Source organism: Pinus tabuliformis, chromosome 1_1, assembly GCF_031772625.1.
Source record: "Pinus tabuliformis cultivar Carrire ecotype Pingquan chromosome 1_1, CPIR1, whole genome shotgun sequence".
In the NCBI taxonomy this organism is placed as follows: domain Eukaryota; kingdom Viridiplantae; phylum Streptophyta; class Pinopsida; order Pinales; family Pinaceae; genus Pinus; species Pinus tabuliformis.
Window position 1 is genome coordinate 196843502 of NC_142297.1, and position 1444 is coordinate 196844945.

General features: G+C 40.2%; 1 protein-coding gene across 1 annotated transcript; it reads right to left on the reverse strand.

Annotated features, from left to right (window-relative positions):
- Window positions 1–662: 662 nt before the first annotated feature.
- Window positions 663–1178, reverse strand: LOC149212199 (uncharacterized). Its single transcript, XM_089388589.1, has one exon. The coding sequence runs from the start codon at window positions 1176–1178 to the stop codon at window positions 663–665; it is 516 nt and encodes a 171-aa protein (XP_089244715.1).
- Between the last annotated feature and the right edge of the window lie 266 nt (window positions 1179–1444).

The following is a 1444-nucleotide window of genomic DNA, read 5'->3' on the forward strand; positions in this document are numbered from 1 at the left end:
AACTTTAGATATCCATCCTTTGGAGAGTATGTGTTGTGCTTTGCAAATTCCCAGACAATCTCATTTGGTCCTTTAGTTAGTCGAATATGTGCCTAAGTAAGGGCTTATGTGTAGTCATACCATTCCTGCTGCCATTGATTTGGTATGTCCAAATCTTGTGCTATTTTCCAAGCCTGTAGTAGTATGGATGAGTTGATATTGTCTGTTATATGTCTGATATGAGTAATGTCCCTGATGTGAAGGTGTCATATCAACTCCACTTGAAATATATGTGCATTGCCATAGCCAATCCATGGGTCCGTGCCAATACAGACTGCATTTCCTTCCTTGATTCTCCATGTTATACCTTCCCAGATGAGAGGAATAGAGTTGATTACCGACTTCTAGATGTTAGATATGTTGTTGTTGACCCTGTGATGTTGTCTAAACTAGTCCATCATATCCACAGGCCAGATGTATTTTGCATGAGCCACCCAGGTCCAGAGACTATTTGTAGTGATGAGTTGCCAACAGAGCTTTGCCCCCAGTGCTTTGGAGAATAAGTCCAATATTTTTATTCCCCAACCACCCCATTTCTTGGGCTTGGCAATCGTATCCCATTTAACCCATGCAAATAATCTTCATTGTTGGTTACCTTTCCAAAGAAATCTGCAGCATAAATTTTAAAGTTTGTTCAAGATTCCTCTTCGGATCCAAGCTAGAGTCATCCAAAACATAGGAGTAGCTTCTATCACAGCCTTAATGAGAACTAGCTTTCCTGCACGAGAGAGATATCCGTGATACCAGACATTAAGGAATTTCTCCACTTTGGCAATAAGCCAGGTCCAGTCTGCAATCTTGTATCCATATGGTTTAAGCCCGAAACCCAGATATTTCAATCCATCCTCCAACTTCTGTAAAGTGAAGGGAAAACGCTGTGTTGTAAACACGATCTCATGTTGTGTGCATCCAAAGGCTATAAGTGTAGACTTGCTGTTATTCATAATCATCCCCGTTGCCTGCTGAAAAAGATAGAAGATATTATGTAGGATTGTAGTATCCCCAATACTACCATTTAAGAAAATGAGAACGTCATCAACGAATAAGAGATGAGTGAGAATACAGTTCTCTGTGATCTTGATACCTACCATGTGACCCCTGCTCCGTGCCGATATGATAGCTCTGCTTAGTCCTTCCATGATTCGCAAGAAAATTAGTGGGGAGAGTACATCCCTGCCTAAGTCCTCTCTCCGATAAAAAAAAGGGGTGGCTTCCCCATTTAAAAGAACACTATAAGAAACATCTGTAATGCAACACATTTTCCATTTGATAAATGGATAGGGAAATCCAAGATGAGTCAGTAAAATTCCGATATAGAGAGAATTTGTTCTGTCAAAAGCCTTAGATAGGTCCACTTTCAATATCATGCCTTTCAATTTCCTCATCTGTACTGAATAAAGGAGTT